Genomic DNA, 22162 nt, shown 5'->3' on the forward strand with positions numbered 1-22162 from the left:
AACAGAAACGCCCCCAGAATAAGCTGAAACGCCCCCAGAATGAGCTGAAACGCCCCCAGAATGAACAGAAACGCCCCCAGAATGAGCTGAAACGCCCCCAGAATGAGCTGAAACGCCCCCAGAATGAACAGAAACGCTCCCCAGAATGAACAGAAACACCCCCAGAATGAACAGAAACACCCCCAGAATGAGCAGAAACGCCCCCAGAATGAACAGAAACGCCCCCAGAATGAACAGAAACACCCCCAGAATGAACAGAAACACCCCCAGAATGAACAGAAACGCCCCCAGAATGAACAGAAACACCCCCAGAATGAACAGAAACGCCCCCAGAATGAACAGAAACGCCCCCAGAAACGCCCCCAGAATGAACAGAAACGCCCCCAGAATGAACAGAAACGCCCCCAGAATGAGCAGAAACGCCCCCAGAATGAACAGAAACGCCCCCAGAATGAACAGAAACGCCCCCAGAATGAACAGAAACACCCCCAGAATGAACAGAAACGCCCCCAGAATGAACAGAAACGCCCCCAGAATGAACAGAAACGCCCCCAGAAACGCCCCCAGAATGAACAGAAACGCCCCCAGAATGAACAGAAACGCCCCCAGAATGAGCAGAAACGCCCCCAGAATGAACAGAAACACCCCCAGAATGAACAGAAACGCCCCCAGAATGAACAGAAACACCCCCAGAATGAACAGAAACGCCCCCAGAATGAGCAGAAACGCCCCCAGAATGAGCAGAAACGCCCCCAGAATGAACAGAAACGCCCCCAGAATGAACAGAAACGCCCCCAGAATGAGCAGAAACGCCCCCAGAATGAACAGAAACACCCCCAGAATGAACAGAAACACCCCCAGAATGAGCAGAAACGCCCCCAGAATGAGCAGAAACGCCCCCAGAATGAACAGAAACACCCCCAGAAGGAACAGAAACACCCCCAGGATGAACAGAAACGCCCCCAGGATGAACAGAAACACCCCCAGAATGAGCAGAAACGCCCCCAGAATGAGCAGAAACGCCCCCAGAAGGAGCAGAAACGCCCCCAGAATCAGCAGAAACGCCCCAGAATGAACAGAAACGCCCCCGGAATGAACAGAAACGCCCCCGGAATGAACAGAAACGCCCCCAGAATTAACAGAAACGCCCCCAGAATGAGCAGAAACGCCCCCAGAATGAACAGAAACACCCCCAGAATGAACAGAAACGCCCCCAGAATGAGCAGAAACGCCCCCAGAATGAACAGAAACGCCCCCAGAATGAACAGAAACACCCCCAGAATGAACAGAAACGCCCTCAGAATGAACAGAAACGCCCCCAGAAACGCCCCCAGAATGAACAGAAACGCCCCCAGAATGAACAGAAACGCCCCCAGAATGAACAGAAACACCCCCAGAATGAACAGAAACGCCCCCAGAATGAACAGAAACACCCCCAGAATGAACAGAAACGCCCCCAGAATGAACAGAAACGCCCCCAGAATGAACAGAAACGCCCCCAGAATGAACAGAAACGCCCCCAGAATGAACAGAAACGCCCCCAGAATGAGCAGAAACGCCCCCAGAATGAACAGAAACACCCCCAGAATGAACAGAAACGCCCCCAGAATGAACAGAAACACCCCCAGAATGAACAGAAACGCCCCCAGAATGAGCAGAAACGCCCCCAGAATGAACAGAAACGCCCCCAGAATGAACAGAAACGCCCCCAGAATGAGCAGAAACGCCCCCAGAATGAACAGAAACACCCCCAGAATGAACAGAAACGCCCCCAGAATGAGCAGAAACGCCCCCAGAATGAACAGAAACGCCCCCAGAATGAACAGAAACACCCCCAGAATGAGCAGAAACGCCCCCAGAAGGAGCAGAAACGCCCCCAGAATGAACAGAAACGCCCCCAGAATGAACAGAAACACCCCCAGAATGAGCAGAAACGCCCCCAGAATGAACAGAAACACCCCCAGAATGAGCAGAAACGCCCCCAGAATGAGCAGAAACGCCCCCAGAAGGAACAGAAACACCCCCAGGATGAACAGAAACGCCCCCAGGATGAACAGAAACACCCCCAGAATGAGCAGAAACGCCCCCAGAATGAGCAGAAACGCCCCCAGAAGGAGCAGAAACGCCCCCAGAATCAGCAGAAACGCCCCAGAATGAACAGAAACGCCCCCGGAATGAACAGAAACGCCCCCGGAATGAACAGAAACGCCCCCAGAATGAACAGAAACGCCCCCAGAATGAGCAGAAACGCCCCCAGAATGAACAGAAACACCCCCAGAATGAACAGAAACGCCCCCAGAATGAACAGAAACGCCCCCAGAATGAACAGAAACGCCCCCAGAATGAGTAGAAACGCCCCCAGAATGAGCAGAAACGCCCCCAGAATGAACAGAAACGCCCCCAGAATGAACAGAAACGCCCCCAGAATGAGCAGAAACGCCCCCAGAATGAACAGAAACACCCCCAGAATGAACAGAAACGCCCCCAGAATGAGCAGAAACGCCCCCAGAATGAACAGAAACGCCCCCAGAATGAGCAGAAACACCCTCAGAATGAACAGAAACGCCCCCAGAATGAACAGAAACACCCCCAGAGTGAACAGAAACGCCCCCAGAATGAACAGAAACACCCCCAGAGTGAACAGAAACGCCCCCAGAATGAACAGAAACGCCCCCAGAATGAACAGAAACTTCCCCAGAATGAACAGAAACGCCCCCAGAATGAGCAGAAACGCCCCCAGAATGAACAGAAACGCCCCCAGAATGAGCAGAAACGCCCCCAGAATGAACAGAAACGCCCCCAGAATGAGCAGAAACGCCCCCAGAATGAACAGAAACACCCCCAGAATGAACAGAAACGCCCCCAGAATGAACAGAAACGCCCCCAGAATGAACAGAAACGCCCCCAGAATGAGCAGAAACACCCCCAGAATGAGCAGAAACACCCCCAGAATGAACAGAAACGCCCCCAGAATGAACAGAAACACCCCCAGAATGAACAGAAACGCCCCCAGAATGAACAGAAACACCCCCAGAATGAACAGAAACGCCCCCAGAATGAACAGAAACGCCCCCAGAAACGCCCCCAGAATGAACAGAAACACCCCAGAATGAACAGAAACACCCCCAGAATGAGCAGAAACACCCCCAGAATGAACAGAAACGCCCCCAGAATGAACAGAAACGCCCCCAGAATGAACAGAAACGCCCCCAGAATGAACAGAAACGCCTTATACCTTGTCTGCTGTGTGATAGATGACTACAGTAAAGCTCTTGTCTGCTGTGTGATAGATGACTACAGTGAAGCGCTGCGGAGGCTTCCTCTGGTGGAGCAGCAGACTCAGCTCCACCCACTCCACTCCAGGACACTCAAGCCCAAGATCAAGTACAGCACAAACACACACAATCCTCAGCCAGTTCACTGATTATTAGGGAATTGTCGGAATAATGGGACTGATGTTCTGATCCTCCTCAGTGTTTGTGTCTCGTTTCCCAGCACACACACATCAATATTCATAACTCGCATCATCTGGAGAAGAGACACGACTTCACAACCACAGACTCCAGTTCGTTTGCTCAAATCTCTTTATACGCTGAAAAACTTGATGTAGAAACATTCACTCAGATATTGCTAGTAAATCTCAAACAATTACAAAGTAATGACAAGTAAATAAAAAAATAGCATTTTATTATAAAACGATATTCTTCGAAGAGTCATTGATGGATGATGGATGGATGGATGGAGGATGGATGGATGATGGATGGATGATGGATGGATGGATGATGGATGGATGATGGATGGATGATTGATGATGGATGGATGATGTATGTATGGATGGATGGATGATGGATGAGTGATGGATGGATGGATGATGGATGGATGATGGATGGATGGATGGATGATGGATGGATGGATGATGGATGGATGGATGGATGATGGATGGATGATGGATGGATGGATGGATGGATGGATGATGGATGTATGGATGATGGATGGATGATGGATGGATGGATGATTGATGGATGATGGATGGATGGATGATGGATGGATGGGTGGATGGATGATGGATGGATGGATGGATGGATGATTGATGGATGATGGATGGATGGATGATGGGTGGATGGATGATGGATGGATGGATGGATGGATGGATGGATGATGGATGGATGGATGGATGGATGGATGGATGGATGATGAATGGATGGATGGATGGTGGGTGGGTGGGTGGGTGGGTGGATGGATGGATGATGGATGGATGGATGGATGGATTGATGGATGATGGATGGATGATGGATGGATTGATGATGGATGGATGATGGATGGATGATGGATGGATGATGGATGGATTGATGGATGATTGATGATGGATGGATGATGGATGGATGGATGATGGATGGATGATTGATGATGGGTGGATGATGGATGGTTGATGGATGGATGGATCGATGGAGGATGAATGGATGGATGGATGGATGGACGGATGGATGGATGGATGGATGGATGGATGGAGGATGGATGGATGGATGATGGATGGATGGATGATTGATGGATGATGGATGGATGGATGATGGATGGATGGGTGGATGGATGATGGATGGATGGATGGATGGATGGATGGATGGATGGATGATGGATGGATGGATGGATGATGAATGGATGATGGATGGATGGATGGATGGTGGGTGGGTGGATGGATGGATGATGGATGGATGGATGATGGATGGATTGATGGATGATGGATGGATGATGGATGGATGATGGATGGATTGATGATGGATGGATGATGGATGGATGATGGATGGATGATGGATGGATTGATGGATGATTGATGATGGATGGATGATGGATGGATGGATGATGGATGGATGATTGATGATGGGTGGATGATGGATGGTTGATGGATGGATGGATCGATGGAGGATGAATGGATGGATGGATGGATGGATGGATGGATGGATGGATGGATGGATGGAGGATGGATGGATGGATGATGGATGGATGGATGATGGATGGATGATGGATGGATTGATGGATGATTGATGATGGATGGATGATGGATGGATGGATGGATGGATGGAGGATGGATGGATGATTGATGATGGATGGATGATGTATGGATGGATGGATGGATGGACGGATGGATGATGGATGGATGATGGAGGATGATGGATGGATGATGGATGGATGGATGATGATGGATGGATGATGGATGGATGATGGAGGATGATGGATGGAGGATGGATGGATTGATGGATGATTGATGATGGATGGATGGATGATGGATGGATGGATGATGGATGGATGGATGATGGATGGAGGATGAATGGATTGATGGATGATTGATGATGGATGGATGGATGATGGATTGATGGATGATGTATGGATGGATGATGGATGGATTGATGGATGATTGATGATGGATGGATGATTGATGATGGATGGATGATGGATGATGGATGGATGATGGATGATTGATGATGGATTGATGCATGGATGGATGGATGGATGGATGATGGATGGATGGATTGTTCAAAATGAAAAAACCGAAATGACATTTAATTGAGATTTAAACTCCTCCTCATCTCATCTCATGTCAGAATTTGCTAATCAATGACTGAAGATCATAAACTCATAAACTCATCCTCTATCCCTTCAGAAACGGCTGCAGCTCATTTGCATTTAAAGGGACACACACATCATGTCTCTGCCTCCATTGGCTGATATCTGTTCCTGTTTTAAGCTCAAACTCACTTAATTTCTCTCCTCCAGTAAATGTGTGTGTGTATGAATGTTTAGATGAGACAGAAACACTGAGGACTTGCTGTGTGAACACACACACACACACACACACACACACACACACACATTAATTATCCCATTTCCTTCCTCCTCTACAGACGGAACAGACGTCAGTGTGACACTGATGATGAGGCCGCCGCCCCCCAGAGCCCTCGCTCCCCCCCCCAGACTCCGCCCCCCTGCAAGAGGAGCGTCCTGCCCACTTCTGAGGAGCCCCAGACGACACCGCCCCTGCTGGACTGGCAGGAGATGGCGACTGACCCGCCTGAGCCTCCGCCCGCTCCTCCGCCCGCTCCTCCGCTTCACCAGCTGTGGCGGGAGGGGACGTCCCAGGACCGACAGGAAGTGACCTCACAGTCTCCCGAACCGGCAACGCCGTCACTGTGGCAAACGGAGAACAGCCTCTCCTGCTGCGACCCATTCATAAGATGTGAGATACTCTCCTCTAGAGTGAAGCGCAAACAAGAGCAGATGTAGGGGCGGGGCTTGAGTGTGTCTGTGGGGAATTGATTGGATGGTTGTGGTCTGCTATTGGTGGATCTCATGTGAGTGACAGGTGGCCCCGCCCTCATCATCAGAGAAGAGAGGAAATTATTCTGACTCAAGATTATTAACACAATAATGATGTGCTAATCATGCTAGCAACATGCCAATTCGTGTTAGCAACATACTAACAAAATGCTAAAACATGTTAGCAAACATGCTTAATCATGCTCGCAACATGCTAATTAATGTTAAAAATGTGGTAAAACTTGTTAACAACATGATAATTAACATTATCGATGTGTTAAAACCTGTTAATTCATGCTAGCAAAATGCTAATTTGTGTTATCAAAATTGTATTACAATGCTAACAAAATGCTAATGTTAATAATGTGTTAAATCAGGTTAGCAAACATGCTAAAACATGCAAGTAAAGTGGTAAATCGCAACACAGCAATTCATACTAACAATGTGTTAAAACATAGTAGCAACATCTAATTAACATTATCAATGTGCTAATACCTGTTAATTCATGATAGCAAAATGCTAATTCATGTTAGCAATGTTTTAAAACCCGTTAATTAATGTTAATGTGTTAAATCAGGTTAGCAACACACTTAAACATGCTAGTAACGTTGTAAAGCTAGCAATATGATAAAACATGTTCGCAAAACGCTAATTCATACTAACAATGTGATAAAACATGTTAAAAAATGCTAATTCATACTTACAGTGTGTTAAAACATAGTAGCAACATGCTTATTAACATTATCAATGTGTTAAAACCTGTTAATTCATGCTAGCAAAATGCTAATTGGTGTTAGCAACATTCTATTACAATGCTAACAGAATGCTAATTCATGTTAGCAATGTTTTAAAACCTGTTAATGTTAATAATGTGTTAAATCGTGTTAGCAATGTGATAAAACATGTTAGCAACATGCTAATTCATACTACAATGTGTTAAAACATGTTAGCAAAATGCTAATTCATACTAACAATGTGTTAAAACATGTTAACAAAATGCCAATTCATACTAACAATGTGTTAAAACATGTTAAGAAAATGCTAATTCATACTAACAATGTGATAAAACATGTTAGCAACATGCTAATTCATACTAGCAATGTGTTAAAACATGTTAGCAAAATGCTAATTCATACTAACAATGTGTTAAAACATGTTAACAAAATGCTAATTCATACTAACAATGTGTTAAAACATGTTAACAAAATGCTAATTCGTACTAACAATGTGATAAAACATGTTAACAAAATGCTAATTCATACTAACAATGTGTTAAAACATGTTAGCAAACATGCTAATTAACATTAGCAATAAGACTGACTGCTAATGTGCACTGATAAATCATTTAGAATAAACACTGCAATATTCCACACAAAAATACAAGAATTGTCTGATTTTGATTTGGCGACTGTAAGAGTTTAAGGTGTGGTGACCTCCTGTGTTTAATGTTTCAGTGCTTCTCCACGATCTGACCACGAAGCAGGAGATTGTTATGGAGCAGCAGATGAGCTTAATAAAGATGGTGCAGGATCTGCAAGCACAGAATGTCAGGGACATCACAGACACCGACTGCTGCAATCAGAGGCGCTTTCCCATCGAAGACCTGCGCTCATTATCAGCCCTGGAGAATGAGCTGCGATCCTGCCCGGAGGCCAGACGAAAAGTGGTCAGTTGTGCCTTTACATGCTATTAATGTGACGTTCCAAACCCATACCACTCTGAGACACAAGTGAAGATATTTGTAATGAAATATAATGCCCTATTAGCATAGACCCCGCCCTGAGTGAGTTCCAGAAGCCCCGCCCATGACCAGTGACGATCTGCCCTATTAGCATAGACCCCGCCCTGAGTGAGTTCCATAAGCCCCGCCCATGACCGTTGACGATCTGCCCTATTAGCATAGACCCCGCCCTGAGTGAGTTCCAGAAGCCCCGCCCATGACCAGTGACGATCTGCCCTATTAGCATAGACCCCGCCCTGAGGGAGTTCCATAAGCCCCGCCCTTGACCAGTGACGATCTGCCCTATTAGCATAGACCCCACCCTGAGTGAGTTCCATAAGCCCCGGCCATGACCAGTGACGATCTGCCCTATTAGCATAGACCCCGCCCTGAGGGAGTTCCAGAAGCCCCGCCCTTGACCAGTGACGATCTGCCCTATTAGCATAGACCCCGCCCTGAGGGAGTTCCAGAAGCCCCGCCCTTGACCAGTGACGATCTGCCCTATTAGCATAGACCCCGCCCTGAGGGAGTTCCATAAGCCCCGCCCATGACCGGTGACGATCTGCCCTATTAGCATAGACCCGCCCTGAGTGAGTTCCATAAGCCCCGCCCATGACCGGTGACAATCTGCCCTATTAGCATAGACCCCGCCCTGAGTGAGTTCCAGAAGCCCCGCCCTTGACCAGTGACGATCTGCCCTATTAGCATAGACCCCGCCCTGAGGGAGTTCCAGAAGCCCCGCCCTTGACCAGTGACGATCTGCCCTATTAGCATAGACCCCGCCCTGAGTGAGTTCCAGAAGCCCCGCCCATGACCGGTGACGATCTGCCCTATTAGCATAGACCCCGCCCTGAGGGAGTTCCAGAAGCCCCGCCCTTGACCAGTGACGATCTGCCCTATTAGCATAGACCCCGCCCTGAGGGAGTTCCAGAAGCCCCGCCCTTGACCAGTGACGATCTGCCCTATTAGCATAGACCCCGCCCTGAGGGAGTTCCATAAGCCCCGCCCATGACCGGTGACGATCTGCCCTATTAGCATAGACCCGCCCTGAGGGAGTTCCATAAGCCCCGCCCTTGACCAGTGACGATCTGCCCTATTAGCATAGACCCCGCCCTGAGGGAGTTCCATAAGCCCCGCCCTTGACCAGTGACGATCTGCCCTATTAGCATAGACCCCGCCCTGAGTGAGTTCCATAAGCCCCGCCCATGACCAGTGACGATCTGCCCTATTAGCATAGACCCCGCCCTGAGTGAGTTCCATTAGCCCCGCCCATGACCAGTGACGATCTGCCCTATTAGCATAGACCCCGCCCTGAGTGAGTTCCATAAGCCCCGCCCATGACCAGTGACGATCTGCCCTATTAGCATAGACCCGCCCTGAGGGAGTTCCATAAGCCCCGCCCTTGACCAGTGACGATCTGCCCTATTAGCATAGACCCCGCCCTGAGTGAGTTCCATTAGCCCCGCCCATGACCAGTGACGATCTGCCCTATTAGCATAGACCCCGCCCTGAGTGAGTTCCATAAGCCCCGCCCATGACCAGTGACGATCTGCCCTATTAGCATAGACCCGCCCTGAGTGAGTTCCATAAGCCCCGCCCTTGACCAGTGATGATCTGCCCTATTAGCATAGACCCCTCCCTGAGGGAGTTCCATAAGCCCCGCCCTTGACCAGTGATGATCTGCCCTATTAGCATAGACCCCGCCCTGAGTGAGTTCCATAAGCCCCGCCCATGACCAGTGACGATCTGCCCTATTAGCATAGACCCCGCCCTGAGTGAGTTCCATAAGCCCCGCCCTTGACCAGTGACGATCTGCCCTATTAGCATAGACCCCTCCCTGAGGGAGTTCCATAAGCCCCGCCCTTGACCAGTGATGATCTGCCCTATTAGCATAGACCCCGCCCTGAGTGAGTTCCAGAAGCCCCGCCCTTGACCAGTGATGATCTGCCCTATTAGCATAGACCCCGACCTGAGTGAGTTCCATAAGCCCCGTCCATGACCGGTGATGATCTGCCCTATTAGCATAGACCCCGCCCTGAGTGAGTTCCATAAGCCCCGTCCATGACCGGTGATGATCTGCTCTATTAGCATAGACCCCGCCCTGAGTGAGTTCCAGAAGCCCCGCCCTTGACCAGTGACGATCTGCCCTATTAGCATAGACCCCGCCCTGAGTGAGTTCCATAAGCCCCGCCCATGACCGGTGATGATCTGCCCTATTAGCATAGACCCCGCCCTGAGTGAGTTCCATAAGCCCCGCCCACTGCGTCACAAACAAGGGTTTGTGTTGTTTTTAAACGATTTGGAGAGTAACATTGTGACCGTTTCTGACATTTTGGCTGCGTGAGATTCTCCAGTTTTGTTGTTGCCGGAGTATCCAAAGCACAAGCTGTGAAGGCTCCGCCCTCTTCTGGAAAGGGGGAGGGGAGCAGCAGCTCATTTGCATTTAAAGGGACACACACAAAAGCAGTGTGTTTTTGCTCACACCCAAATAGGTGCAAACTTGATCTGTATTTTGAGCTGAAACTTCACACAAACCCTTCTGGGGACACCAGAGACTTAATAGATCGCCTTTAAATGTAGAACAATACAATAGAGATCGACACAGGTCATGTGACAAGAGCCAACCAATCAGCTTCACCCTTTCCGTAACGACATTAAAAGTTCAGCCAGGAACGAGGAACACTCTTCTTCATGCTCAAACAAAGACACACTAAAGAAAGATGGACATGGGGAAAAGCACAATAGTTGAATAATCGCAGAGATGTGTGTATCCTGTCACAGTAAGAGATGTTTTAACCCATTGCAGGTGGACGAGCTGGGGCTGTTGGGGGGCGTGGACGTGAAGGACACAGTCTGGCGAATCATGAAGCAGGCCATCAAAAACGACTTGGCCAAAACGGTGAACTGGAGAGGTGTGAATGGGAAAACGTCTTTCCAGAGTTTAGAGTTTAAAAGCGTTGTGATCGGTGAGTGGTGAATCCTGGCCCTTCTGAAGCAGTGGCGGTTTGATTCCAGTGCTTGACCTGTGTGTGTGTGTGTGTGTGTGTGTGTGTGCTCTTCCAGAGGCTGTCAGGAGAAACCCCACATGTGCTCAAATAACGGAGCTGGAGGTGGAGAAGGCCATCATTCGCTGGTTTCATCTGGCCGGCGACCGCGAGGGTGGCCGGAAGAAGAGAGCGCCGCTGCAAGACGTCGGAGTAGAGAACTGAGTAAACACAAGCACTCAGTAGACACACTTTTACTCCGATTTGTTGAGCGATGCGTAAAAAAAGATTTTGCCGTCTCCAGAGTGTTTCCATCCAATGGGCCAATAGTGTGCGTAATGATGTCATCCCTAAAAAAACACAGTCGCGCAAGTTTTGTCGTATCGCTAAAAAAAACGCAATGTTGTGTATTTGAACTTTCTGTATGTCAGTTTTGGAAACTCCAAAAGCCTTCCTTCGTTTGACAGACGAGATTTTATTATATATGATTAAATTGTAGGCTCTATATTTTTATTAATAAGTGTAATTTGTCTTTTGTACGTTATATAGACTTTAGATTTCATCAAGCAACATTCATTATTCCTCTGATGAACTTTTATTAGGTTATAAAAAAACACAAAATTACAAAAATAAGGATGAATGATGTTTGAGAGGCGTCTTATTCTTAGCAATAGTAATAAAATGATGTAATAATATGCATATGATGGGTTTACAGAGAAACGCGGACACTAATTCTGTCATGTGACGCCACATTTATTTGTGTACTTTTTCTCGAGAAAAGTGTTTCCAAACTGTTTTTTTGTGACATTTGAACTGTCGACATTTGCAAAAATGGATCAATAACTGTCATTTCCTTCATCTTTATCGCTAAACTCAGCTAAAGATCAGTATCTGAACTTTAAATGTGTCTATGTTTGCACATCTGTACATATATATTTCTCTTGTCCTTTATATTTAGCTGGTATTTGGCCCTATACACTACAACAGAAGTGCGTCTTTATTGTTTGAAATATTTTAATTTATCGCATGGATTTATTGGTTTAATTGTCTTGTTCTCCTGTTGCTGTGTTTGTTCGACAGCATCAAAACTCTTTAAGCATCTAGAAATATAGATTTTATATTTCACTCAATTAACACGTTTGTTTATCGGTTTGTGCAACTTTTACATTTCATTATACATTATATTGTTACTATTTATTTATTGCCTTTGTCGTATTCTAGTTTTATCTTATTTTGTATATCTTACACATTGTATTTATTCATGCTGTTATGTTAAATGCTGTTAGCATTTTTGTTATTTTCGTCTGCATTAATAAAGCAGTTCATACTTTGCATTTGCTTGTTTTTTGTAGACGTGTTTCCTTTATTATATAGCAGTTGCAATCGAAGCTCTTCTGGCTGACGTCAGTGGCACTTTTTTGGGTTACTTCTTTTCAAATATAAAGCGAAATGTCAAAAATATACAGAAAACCAGCTTTAATTTTGTTTAAACTTCTATAATGAGGGACTACATTAAATAATTAAATATATTTGTATTCCTATCTGCTCAAATAGTGTTTTTTACACAAACGTGTTTTCAAACTATCAAAAAGAGTTAAAAGCGGTCACAGTCGCTGTATAAGAAACACCCTCACAGCAGCGTTAATTAATTTGTTTTTTTGTAATTCGATGCAAAGGTAATGTAATAGAAAGTATAGTGTTATAAATATACATAGTTTTTTTGTAAAATTGAAAATATAAAAAACATTGCAGGATTAACGATGATGATGACCGTTAAAACGCGTCGAGTGACCGTTTTTTCCGTTGGCGAGATTTAAATCGAATGTTTGTTTTTTTTAAACGGCGCGTCTAAACTAGTATATATGGTACTGGAAAGACACTGCGAAATCTATTGGTCCTTTAAACGGTGACGTCACTCCACTAGGAAATGGTCAACAGTTTTGTGAGATTTGTGTAAACATTATTAATACATGCTCGACTATCCGCGTCCTCGAACCCAGCGCGCGGCTGAGAGAAAAACACCTGACTGGACGCGAGGCTCTTTGGAAAACACTCAGAATCGCCATTTTCTTCACAAGCACAAACTATAGAGTTTTATTATTGGGCTGTAATGTCGGCGTCGGTTGATATCCACGCGCAGCTGGCGTCCATCCTCGAGCGCTTCGCCAAGCACGCGCTGCTGGAGATGAGTCGCGCGGTGGAGCAGGAGATGGCGCGCCGGCAGATGGAGGTCGAGACGCTGCTGCTCAAACTGCAGTTCACCGAGAGCGAGCTGCGATCCGCCCGACAGAACCAGAACCAGCCGAACCTGCGCTCCGTGGGAACACAAGCCAACAACAGCGGGCAGAGAAGTGCACTTCCGCACACACACACACACACACACACACACACACACACACACACACACACACACACACACACACACACACACACACACACATCCTTTCATTTAAAGTCAACATGATGCGCTTTAATGCGGGACTCATCACTTTTTCAATCTGTAATCATAATATATTAACTTGTTCTTCCACTGAAACGACTTCCTTCAGCCGGTGACGTATGCAAGGCCGCGCGGCAGTTGAGCCAATCGCTAGTGAGATAAGTTTTGACCCCGCCCATTGAACCTGTCATCATAAAACTACCAAACAGAGATAGTGAAAAGATGTATTTTCGGATGTTCCCCATCCTCAGAACCCGCTGGCTTGAGTTTTTGCACTTTGAAGTAGGAATTCATGTTTGTGCTCGAGGCATTTCTCGCGCAAATGTTTCCAGAATTTAAGGCGACACAAAATGGGCTTCGCTAAAGTTCTGTGTTTGTCCGCTGGTACGCAAACCAACTTCTACGGAAAGCGTTACTGCCCTAGCAAAAAGTGCCCAGAAAAGAACAAAGACAACAAAACATATTAAAGGTGCAGTGTGTAAGTTTTAGCGGCATCTAGTGGTGAGGTTGTGAATTGCACCCTCCCTCCCTTTCAGAGCACATAGAGAAGCTACGGTGGCCCACACAGGACACAGATGCCGACAGCAGAGAGTAGCTTGCGCTCTGTAGAGAAGTTTGTCCCTTTAGAGCTACTGTAGAAAAATGGCGGCTTCAATCAAAATGGCGGCTTCACTGTAAGGGACCCGCGGTGTGTGTAGATAGAAACGGCTCATTCTAAGGTAAAAAAACATAACGGTCTTTATACACAAGCTATGTATATTATAGTGCATCATAAGTACTACACACTGCACCTTTAAGTTATGAAAACGTTCTTTCCATTTTTTTTTGTTTATGCGAACGTTAAGGGAACGTTACATTTGAATGTTCTCTGAACAAGTAGTAACATTTAAAAAATGTTAGATGAACGTACAGCTAATACGTTTATGAAATAACGTTCCAGTGATGATGTATAAATAATGTTTTAATTTATAGACTAGATAACTTTAAACAAACGTTCTGTTAACGTTACTGGAAGAACTTTATATAACTTATAACATAACATTCCCTGTTAGCTGGGATCCTTGAATATTATGGTATGTATAATTAAAATATCATGCTATTAAAGGTGCAGTGTGTAATGTTCCGTCTCTTACTCGACTCAAAGGCGTGTCTTGACTCGAGTGGGCGGAGCTTTTTTCTGCCGCGAGCGCTGTGTGTGTGTAACGCAGCGCTGTTTGATCCTCTCACACACATGTGAGTGTGTTAAAGTGATGTTCTAATGCTACTGTGTTCATGTTGACTTTAAATATTAGTGCTTATTACCCTTACAAAAACATAACATATAAACAGGCGTCAGATGGCTGTGCACACTTGTAGCTAATCAGCAGTAAGAGGCGTGTCCACTCGCGATGGGGGAGGAGCTATCTAGATAGGGGTGTGTTTTATTTGGGTAGGGGTGTGTCCACTCACGATGGGGGAGGAGCTTGTGAATTTAACATTAACATTTATGCATTTGGCAGACGCTTTTATCCAAAGCGACTTACATTGCATTCAAGGTACACATTTTTACATTTTGTTAGTTCTTGCTTTCCCTGGGAATCGAACCCATGACCTTTGCGTTGCTAGCGCCATGCTCTACTGTTTGAGCTACAGGAATTTGGGGCGGAGCTATCAATATAGGGGTGTGATCTATTTGGGTAAGGGCGTGTCCACTCATGATGGGGGAGGTGTTTGTGAATTTGGGGGCGGGGCTATCTAGATAGGGGTGTGGTTTATTTGGGTAGGGTGTGTCCACTCATGATGGGAAGGTGCTAGTGAACTTGGGGCGGAGCTATCAATATAGGGGTGTGATCTATTTGGGTAAGGGCGTGTGTACTCATGAGGGGGAGGGGTTCACTTGTGAATTTGGGGCGGAGCTATCAATATAGTGGTGTGATCTATTTAGGTAGGGGCGCGTCCACTCATGATGGGGAGGTGCTTGTGGATTTGGGGGTGGGGCTATCTAGATAAGGGTGTGATTTAGTTGGGTAGGGGCGTGTCCACTCATGATGGGGAGGTGCTTGTGAATTTGGGGGTGTGGCTATCTAGATAGGGGTGTGGTCTATTTGGGTAAGGGTGTGTCCACTCATGAATGGGAGGTGCTTGTACATCTGGGGGTGGGGCTATCTAGATAGGGGTGTGGTTTAGTTGGGTAGGGGCGTGTCCACTCATGATGGGGAGGTGCTTGTGAATTTGGGGGTGGGGCTATCTAGATAAGGGTGTGATTTAGTTGGGTAGGGGCGTGTCCACTCATGATGCGGGAGGTGCTTGTACATCTGGGGGTGGGGCTATCTAGATAAGGGTGTGATTTAGTTGGGTAGGGGCGTGTCCACTCATGATGGGGAGGTGCTTGTGAATTTGGGGGTGTGGCTATCTATATAGGGGTGTGGTCTATTTGGGTAAGGGCGTGTCCACTCATGAATGGGAGGTGCTTGTACATCTGGGGGTGGGGCTATCTAGATAAGGGTGTTGTGTAGTTGGGCAAGGGCGTGTTTATTTTGGTGATTTCAAATATCAACAGTGTTTCTCAGAAATCGCTTACTGTGCCTTTAACGGTTATTGCATCTGTTTATGTTGCATTTCATAATTTCAAATGATTCCCATTTCTCTCCAGAGGTGAAGCTCAGCAATCATGAAGGAGAATCCCAGACGGAGACACACACAGGCGATTCTTCGGCGCTGAACGTAAGGATTCTTCATTATTGGCTTCTTCTTCAGTGTTTGTCGTACAGTCTCCTGATCCTTCATCATTCCCAAATGCAGGAAGACGGAATCAAATCCATTCAGATCAAAGAGGAACACATGGAGGACGGGCAGTGGGACAGCGGCCCGAGTAAAACACGCTAACCATGCTTTATTCTGTCACATGCCAAGGGTTTACTCTTTATGATTGCCAAATATCATATCCTAATATGCGTTCCCAATCATGCTGATTTGGATGGTGTTTTTCTCCCTAGTTTCTCCGGCTCTTTGCCCGTTGGGTGCGGAGGTGGAAGACCAGGATAGTTTCAGCACGGGAACAACAGGACCCGCTGGAGTTGGTGAGAGATCAGAGTTTATGATGATGATTATTCTCAGCATTATTGATGTGCATCTCAATCTGTAGGGACTGATTTCATCCTGACGAGTAAAGTCAAGGCCGGAGGAATGTGGAATTCTCCTGTTTCCGAGGAATATCCAGCGAACTCCCAGAGTTTGGACGCGTCTCCTCTGGGAACAGGTGAGCGGTTCGCCACAGGTGTGTCTCCGAATGCTCAGCAGTACATGGACGATCCGTACAGAACCGCTCCCGTTCTTCCATCGGCGTCGGATCACAGAGGAGACGGGAATGCAGAGAGAAGCTCCCGCTGCCCTCAGTGCGGGAAGACCTTCACAACGCGCTTCTACCTGAAGATCCACCAGAGAATCCACACCGGAGAGAGACCCTACACCTGCCCTCAGTGCGGCAAAGGCTTCTACTGCAACTCTCACCTGATCTCACACCAGCGCTCGCACACCGGAGAGAAACCCTACAGCTGTGAAGAGTGCGGCAAGTCCTACTCGCATCTAAACTCGCTCAAACTGCACCAGCGCAGCCACACTGAGGAGGAGGCGTACGCTTACTGGTAGCCGGATCACTCAAATTTGACTTTTTATGATGAAGTTTGATATACTTCAACACTATTTGATAAACATCAACCGCCACTTTAAATGCATTTCTTTTATATATTTCATAACCTGTAAATCTATGCGTTATGCCTTTTTTGTTGCTGCGTTGTGTTTGTGTGAATTATTTAATATTACATTCATAAGATTGACAAATAAAACCCATGACTTTCTGATGTAAAAGCGTTGCTGTCGTGTTTTTCTGCTTTAGTTTACACATGTGTCCAATAACTAATGAATGAATAATAAAGCATCCAATCAAAAAATAAAATAAAACATACTACAGAAATGGCCAGACTACACTTCAACACAGTGATAAATAAATAACGTTTCAATAAATCAAATTAAACTTAATTTATAGAAATGGCCTCATGCAAGCGTTTTCTTTATATTTTAATTACACACTTTTTTATTTTTTTCATCTTGTTCAAGAAAAGAGAGTTTCGGGATGCTTGTTGGGTATGTGTACACTGTAGTGTCTTATTTTCTTGTGTTTTTGCTATAAAATAGCTTTTGAAATGCATATAAATCGTGTAAAATCAGTTATTTACTGTGTGTATGGCAAGCCGTATTCATTTCGCTTGGAAATACGTCAGCACTGAAATAAAATCAGTTGCAACTTCCAGTTCACTTAAAATGTACTAGTATCTATTTTAATTCTACTAGTGCTCATTCATTAGATACTAGTACTCATTCATTAGATACTAGTACTCATTCATTAGATACTAGTACTCATTCATTAGATACTAGTGCTTATTCATTAGATACTAGTACTCATTCATTAGATACTAGTGCTTATTCATTAGATACTAGTGCTTATTCATTAGATACTAGTACTCATTCATTAGATACTAGTACTCATTCATTAGATACTAGTACTCATTCATTAGATACTAGTACTCATTCATTAGATACTAGTACTCATTCATTAGATACTAGTACTCATTCATTAGATACTAGTGCTTATTCATTAGATACTAGTGCTTATTCATTAGATACTAGTGCTTATTCATTAGATACTAGTGCTTATTCATTAGATACTAGTACTCATTCATTAGATACTAGTACTCATTCATTAGACACTAGTACTCATTCATTAGATACTAGTACTCATTCATTAGATACTAGTACTCATTCATTAGATACTAGTACTCATTCATTAGATACTAGTACTCATTCATTAGACACTAGTACTCATTCATTAGATACTAGTACTCATTCATTAGATACTAGTACTCATTCATTAGATACTAGTACTCATTCATTAGATACTAGTACTCATTCATTAGATACTAGTACTCATTCATTAGACACTAGTACTCATTCATTAGATACTAGTACTCGTTCATTAGATACTAGTACTCATTCATTAGATACTAGTACTTATTCATTAGATACTAGTACTTATTCATTAGATACTAGTACTCATTCATTAGATACTAGTACTTATTCATTAGATACTAGTACTTATTTATTAGATACTAGTACTCATTCATTAGATACTAGTACTTATTCATTAGATACTAGTACTTATTCATTAGATACTAGTACTCATTCATTAGATACTAGTACTTATTCATTAGATACTAGTACTCATTCATTAGATACTAGTACTTATTCATTAGATACTAGTACTTATTCATTAGATACTAGTACTCATTCATTAGATACTAGTACTCATTCATTAGATACTAGTACTTATTCATTAGATACTAGTACTTATTCATTAGATACTAGTACTCATTCATTAGACACTAGTACTCATTCATTAGATACTAGTACTTATTCATTAGATACTAGTACTCATTCATTAGATACTAGTACTCATTCATTAGATACTAGTGCTTATTCATTAGATACTAGTACTCATTCATTAGATACTAGTGCTTATTCATTAGATACTAGTGCTTATTCATTAGATACTAGTACTCATTCATTAGATACTAGTACTCATTCATTAGATACTAGTACTCATTCATTAGATACTAGTGCTTATTCATTAGATACTAGTGCTTATTCATTAGATACTAGTGCTTATTCATTAGATACTAGTACTCATTCATTAGATACTAGTACTCATTCATTAGACACTAGTACTCATTCATTAGATACTAGTACTCGTTCATTAGATACTAGTACTCATTCATTAGATACTAGTACTTATTCATTAGATACTAGTACTTATTCATTAGATACTAGTACTCATTCATTAGATACTAGTACTTATTCATTAGATACTAGTACTTATTTATTAGATACTAGTACTCATTCATTAGATACTAGTACTTATTCATTAGATACTAGTACTCATTCATTAGATACTAGTACTTATTCATTAGATACTAGTACTCATTCATTAGATACTAGTACTTATTCATTAGACACTATTACTCATTAATTAGACACTAGTACTTATTCATTAGATACTAGTACTTATTCATTAGATACTAGTACTCATTCATTAGATACTAGTACTCATTCATTAGACACTAGTACTCATTCATTAGATACTAGTACTAATTCATTAGATACTAGTACTCATTCATTAGATACTAGTACTCATTCATTAGACACTAGTACTCATTCATTAGACACTAGTACTCATTCATTAGACACTAGTACTTATTCATTAGATACTAGTACTCATTCATTAGATACTAGTACTCATTCATTAGATACTAGTACTCATTAATTAGACACTAGTACTCATTCATTAGATACTAGTACTTATTCATTAGACACTAGTACTCATTCATTAGATACTAGTACTCATTCATTAGACACTAGTACTCATTCATTAGACACTAGTACTCATTCATTAGACACTAGTACTTATTCATTAGATACTAGTACTCATTCATTAGATACTAGTACTCATTCATTAGATACTAGTACTCATTAATTAGACACTAGTACTCATTCATTAGACACTAGTACTTATTCATTAGACACTAGTACTCATTCATTAGATACTAGTACTCATTCATTAGATACTAGTACTCATTAATTAGACACTAGTACTCATTCATTAGACACTAGTACTCATTAATTAGACACTAGTACTCATTCATTAGACACTAGTACTTATTCATTAGATACTAGTACTCATTCATTAGACACTAGTACTCATTCATTAGATACTAGTACTCATTCATTAGATACTAGTACTCATTCATTAGACACTAGTAGTCATTCAATAGACACTAGTACTCATTCATTAGATACTAGTACTTATTCATTAGATACTAGTACTCATTCATTAGATACTAGTACTCATTCATTAGATACTAGTACTCATTCATTAGATACTAGTACTTATTCATTAGATACTAGTACTCATTCATTAGATACTAGTACTTATTCATTAGATACTAGTACTTATTCATTAGATACTAGTACTCATTCATTAGATACTAGTACTCATTAATTAGACACTAGTACTCATTCATTAGATACTAGTACTTATTCATTAGACACTAGTACTCATTCATTAGATACTAGTACTCATTCATTAGACACTAGTACTCATTCATTAGACACTAGTACTCATTCATTAGACACTAGTACTTATTCATTAGATACTAGTACTCATTCATTAGATACTAGTACTCATTCATTAGATACTAGTACTCATTAATTAGACACTAGTACTCATTCATTAGACACTAGTACTTATTCATTAGACACTAGTACTCATTCATTAGATACTAGTACTCATTCATTAGATACTAGTACTCATTCATTAGATACTAGTACTCATTCATTAGATACTAGTACTCATTCATTAGATACTAGTACTCATTCATTAGATACTAGTACTCATTAATTAGACACTAGTACTCATTCATTAGACACTAGTACTCATTAATTAGACACTAGTACTCATTCATTAGACACTAGTACTTATTCATTAGATACTAGTACTCATTCATTAGACACTAGTACTCATTCATTAGATACTAGTACTCATTCATTAGATACTAGTACTCATTCATTAGACACTAGTAGTCATTCAATAGACACTAGTACTCATTCATTAGATACTAGTACTTATTCATTAGATACTAGTACTCATTCATTAGATACTAGTACTCATTCATTAGATACTAGTACTCATTCATTAGATACTAGTACTTATTCATTAGATACTAGTACTCATTCATTAGATACTAGTACTTATTCATTAGATACTAGTACTTATTCATTAGATACTAGTACTCATTCATTAGATACTAGTACTCATTCATTAGATACTAGTACTTATTCATTAGATACTAGTACTTATTCATTAGATACTAGTACTTATTCATTAGATACTAGTACTCATTCATTAGATACTAGTACTTATTCATTAGATACTAGTACTCATTCATTAGATACTAGTACTCATTCATTAGATACTAGTACTTATTCATTAGATACTAGTACTTATTCATTAGATACTAGTACTTATTCATTAGATACTAGTACTCATTCATTAGATACTAGTACTCATTCATTAGATACTAGTACTTATTCATTAGATACTAGTACTTATTCATTAGATACTAGTACTTATTCATTAGATACTAGTACTCATTCATTAGATACTAGTACTCATTCATTAGATACTAGTACTCATTCATTAGATACTAGTACTCATTCATTAGATACTAGTACTAATTCATTAGATACTAGTACTTATTCATTAGATACTAGTACTTATTCATTAGATACTAGTACTCATTCATTAGATACTAGTACTCATTCATTAGACACTAGTACTCATTCATTAGATACTAGTACTCATTCATTAGATACTAGTACTTATTCATTAGATACTAGTACTCATTCATTAGATACTATTACTCATTCATTAGACACTAGTACTCATTCATTAGACACTAGTACTCATTCATTAGATACTAGTACTCATTCATTAGATACTAGTACTCATTCATTAGACACTAGTACTCATTCATTAGATACTAGTACTCATTCATTAGATACTAGTACTCATTCATTAGACACTAGTACTCATTCATTAGATACTATTACTCATTCATT

At 42.6% G+C, this 22162-nt stretch overlaps 2 protein-coding genes across 3 annotated transcripts in view; both read left to right on the plus strand.

Moving 5' to 3' along the window:
- Positions 1-12345, plus strand: part of LOC307128124 (uncharacterized protein) — a 20027-nt gene extending 7682 nt beyond the window's left edge. For both annotated transcript variants that reach the window (XM_079819730.1, XM_079819731.1), the window contains exons 6-10: positions 3291-3384; positions 5898-6229; positions 7764-7975; positions 10836-10995; positions 11093-12345. In XM_079819730.1, coding sequence (XP_079675856.1) covers positions 3291-3384; positions 5898-6229; positions 7764-7975; positions 10836-10995; positions 11093-11238 — 944 coding nt within the window. In that variant the 3' untranslated portion in view covers positions 11239-12345. The remainder of the gene's footprint in view (positions 1-3290; positions 3385-5897; positions 6230-7763; positions 7976-10835; positions 10996-11092) is intronic.
- Positions 12259-17745, plus strand: LOC307128126 (uncharacterized protein). The gene is made up of 5 exons (XM_079819734.1): positions 12259-13364; positions 16086-16156; positions 16235-16304; positions 16429-16512; positions 16578-17745. Exons 1-5 carry the CDS (start codon positions 13124-13126, stop codon positions 17078-17080), a joined length of 969 nt encoding a protein of 322 aa, XP_079675860.1. The 5' UTR covers positions 12259-13123; the 3' UTR covers positions 17081-17745.
- The last annotated feature ends 4417 nt before the right edge of the window (positions 17746-22162 follow it).

This window comes from Gobio gobio, assembly GCF_949357685.1.
Source record: "Gobio gobio genome assembly, chromosome: 6".
NCBI classification, from domain to species: Eukaryota; Metazoa; Chordata; class Actinopteri; order Cypriniformes; family Gobionidae; genus Gobio; species Gobio gobio.

What these genes read in the sequence shown, in the direction of transcription:
- LOC307128126 (XM_079819734.1), top strand. Translation starts at nt 13,124, where the DNA reads ATGTCGGCGTCGGTTGATATCCACGCGCAGCTGGCGTCCATCCTCGAG. An exon ending in GCGATTCTTCGGCGCTGAAC is followed by an intron (nt 16,157 to 16,234) that starts GTAAGGATTCTT and finishes TCCCAAATGCAG; the next exon opens with GAAGACGGAATCAAATCCAT. An exon ending in GCAGTGGGACAGCGGCCCGA is followed by an intron (nt 16,305 to 16,428) that starts GTAAAACACGCT and finishes TTTTCTCCCTAG; the next exon opens with TTTCTCCGGCTCTTTGCCCG.